Source organism: Manacus vitellinus, unplaced genomic scaffold, assembly GCF_001715985.3.
Source record: "Manacus vitellinus isolate BGI_N305 unplaced genomic scaffold, ASM171598v3 ctg7180002428668_pilon, whole genome shotgun sequence".
Taxonomy (NCBI): Eukaryota; Metazoa; Chordata; class Aves; order Passeriformes; family Pipridae; genus Manacus; species Manacus vitellinus.
This window is the reverse complement of record NW_021937807.1, coordinates 1-3,500: the sequence shown is the minus strand read 5'-3', so window position 1 is coordinate 3,500 and position 3,500 is coordinate 1. Positions and strand designations below refer to the sequence as shown.

At 59.3% G+C, this 3,500-nt stretch overlaps 1 protein-coding gene across 1 annotated transcript; it reads left to right on the top strand.

Moving 5' to 3' along the window:
* Positions 1–1,160: 1,160 nt before the first annotated feature.
* Positions 1,161–3,455, top strand: LOC108642909 (zinc finger protein 687-like; the record flags this gene model as incomplete). Its single annotated transcript, XM_029964107.1, has 4 exons — positions 1,161–1,317; positions 2,213–2,389; positions 3,214–3,252; positions 3,395–3,455. Coding segments are annotated over exons 1-4 (432 nt in total), but the record flags the coding sequence as incomplete, so codon positions are not given.
* Positions 3,456–3,500: the final 45 nt, after the last annotated feature.

The following is a 3,500-nucleotide window of genomic DNA, read 5'->3' as shown; positions in this document are numbered from 1 at the left end:
TTCTTCAACAAGTGCAGCCTCCTCCTGCACGCCCGCGAGCACAAGGACAAGGGGCTGGTCATGCAGTGCTCCCACCTGGTCATGCGCCCCATCGCCCTGGACCAGATGGTGGGCCAGCCCGACATCACCCCCCTGGTGCCCGTGGCTTCCTTTCCCGCCGGGAGGGTGGCCCAGGAGGGCCCCGGCGTGGCCAACGGGGCGCAGGAGCCGCCGGTGCTGCCCCTGGGAGGGTCGGAGCAGGGCAGCTACAGCTGCTTCAGGTGCCTGGAGTGCAAGGAGCAGTGCAAGGACAAGGCCGGGCTGGCGGCGCATTTCCAGCAGCAGCAAGCTAGGGCGAGCAGCAAGGGCGGGAGCGTCCGGCAAGCAGAGGGATGTGTGTAGGGAAGGGGGGGAAGATGGTGGGAAAGGGCAGTGGGAGATGGTGGAATAGACAGTGGGAGGTGGTGGGAAGGCAGTGGAATGTGGTGGGAGGGCAGTGGGAGGTGGTAGGAGGGCACTGGGAAGGCGATGGGACATGATGGGAAGGCAGTGGGAGATGGTGGAAGACGGGGAGATGATGGGAGGATGGTGGGAGATGATGGGAAGATGGTGGGAGGTGGTGGGAGGCAGTGGGATGTGGTGGGAGATGGTGGGAGATGATGGGAGATGGTGGGAGGGCAGTGGGATATAGTGGGAAATGATGGGATATGATGGGAGATGGTGGGATATGGTGGGATATGATGGGAGATGGTGGGAAGGCAGTGGGATATGGTGGGATATGGTGGGAGCTGGTGGGATATAGTGGGATATGGTGGGAGCTGGTGGGATATGGTGGGATATAGTGGGATATAGTGGGAGCTGGCTGTAACCCCTGGGCAGTGGGATATGGTGGGAGCTGGTGGGAGATGGTGGGAGCTGGTGGGATATAGTGGGATATGGTGGGATATGGTGGGAGCTGGCTGTAACCCCTGGGCAGTGGGATATGGTGGGATATAGTGGGATATGGTGGGAGATGGCTGGAGATGGTGGGATATAGTGGGAGATGGTGGGAGATGGTGGGATATGGTGGGATATGGTGGGATATGATGGGAACTGGCTGTAACCCCTGGCAAACCCGCCGTTCCGGGCGGGCTGACCCCGTGGAATCCCCCCATCCCAGGTGTGCTCCACGTGCCCCATGATCATGTCCAACCGCTGCAGCTTCAGCGCTCACCAGCGCATGCACCGCAGCCGCCCCCCGCACGTCTGCCCGGAATGTGGCGGCAACTTCCTGCTGGCCAACTTCGAGTCCCACCTCAAGGAGTCCTGCCTGCACTTCTCCCGCAGGGTGGGGTACAGGTACGGCCCCGAAATCCCGGGATTCCCTGGGGGGAGGCCCCGAATCCGTCGGGTTTCCCCTCGAACCCGCCGCGTTTCCCGTCCGGGCGGATCCGGGTTCCTTCTTCCCTCTGTGAACGTCGTCCTTTGCCCCTTCCCTGCTCTCATCCCATGGGAATTCCCGTCCTCCTGGGGCTTCCTGGGCAGCCTCGATCCCAGCTGGAAGCATCCAAGGCCTGCGGTCCATCCCTGCTGGAATTTGGGATCTGCCAGCGCTGGGATGATCCAGGCTGGAGTTTGGGACTGGCACTGGGTTGGATCCTGGTGGCTGTGGGAGTTTTCCCAGATCCTGGTTTGGATCCTGGTGTCTGGTGGAGTTTTCCCAGATCCCAGAACCAGGTTGGATCCTGGCTGGTGGAATTTTCCCAGGCCCAGCCCTGGGTTGGATCCTGGTCTCTGTGGGATTTTTCCCAGATCCTATTTTGGATCCTGGTGTCTGTGGGAGTTTTCCCAGATCCTGGTTTGGATCCCACTGGCTGTGGGAGTTTTCCCAGATCCTGGGTTGGATCATGGTGTCTGTGGGACTTTTCCCAGATCCCAGCCCTGGGTTGGATCCCGGTGTCCCCCCCGACATCCTGGTACCTTTCTCCCATTCCCATTCCCGTTATTCCAGGTGTCCCAGCTGTGCCTGTATCCCGTTCCCATTCCCATTCCAGGTGTCCCAGCTGTACCTGTATCCCATTCCCATTCCAGGTGTCCCAGCTGTGCCTGTATCCCGTTCCCATTCCCATTCCAGGTGTCCCAGCTGTACCTGTATCCCATTCCCATTCCAGGTGCCCCAGCTGTGCCTGTATCCCGTTCCCATTCCCATTCCAGGTGTCCCAGCTGTGCCTGTATCCCATTCCCATTATTCCAGGTGTCCCAGCTGCGCCGTGGTCTTCGGGGGGGTGAATTCCATCAAATCCCACATCCAGACTTCCCACTGCGAGGTTTTCCACAAGTGTCCCATCTGTCCCATGGCCTTCAAGTCGGCTCCGAGCGCCCACGCCCACGTGTACACCCAGCACCCGGGATTCGGGAACCAGCAGTCCAAGTGAGTGGGAATCCAGGGAATCCCGGGAATCCCGGGATCCCCTCATTCCAAGGGATCGTCCTGGAGAAACGGGAGAGGCCCCCTGGGGACGTTGGGGTTGGATATCGGGGGGAATTCCTGCATGGAAACGGGGGTCGGGGGGCTGGGATGGGGGTGTCCAGGGATACAACCCGTGGGAGTGTCCTGGGAATCCGTGGGAATGTCCTGGGAATCCGTGGGAATGTGGGGATGTGGCGCTTGGGGACAGGGATCCATTGGGAACCTGGAGGGAATGGTGGGATTCAAGGACCTCGGAGGGGTTTTCCAACCTGGACAATTCCAGGATTGTTGGGACTGGGAGTCTGACCCAGTTCCCGGGGTTTTTCCTGGTGGTTCTCCCAGAGTTCCCCGGGGGGTTTTCCTGGGATTCCCAGGGCTTTTCCTGGTGGTTTTCCCAGGGTTCCCTGGGGGGTTTTCCCGGGGTCCCTGAGGGTTTTCCTGGGGTTCCCAGAGGTTTTCCTGGGGTTCCCAGGGTTCCTGGGACTTTCCCAGGGTTTTTCCCAGGGTTCCTGGGGGTTTTCCTGGGGTTCCCAGGGGGTGTTCCCAAGGTTTTTCCCAGGGGTGTCCCCAGGGGTTTTCCTGGGGCTTTTCCCGGGGTTTTTCCCGGGGGTTTTCCTCAGGATTCCCAGATTTTTTCCCGATGTTTTTCCCATGTTTTTTCCTGGGCTGCCAACCCCCTGTGGGTGTCCCTGTGTGTGCCCAGGCTGAGCTACAAGTGTCACACGGTGTCCATGTGTGTTCCTGTGTGTGTCACACACGTGTTCATGTATGTTTTTATGCCCCAGGCTGATCTACAAGTGTGCCATGTGTGACACGGTGTCCCTGTGTGTCCATGTGTGTCCATGTGTGTCCCCATGTGTCACACATGTCCCTGTATGTCCCCAGGCTGATCTACAAGTGTGCCATGTGTGACACGGTGTCCATGTATGACACATGTATGACACATGTATGTGTTTATCCCCCCAGGCTGATCTACAAGTGTGCCATGTGTGACACGGTGTCCATGTGTGTTCCTGTGTGTGTTCATGTATGTTTATCCCCCCAGGCTGATCTACAAGTGTGCCATGTGTGA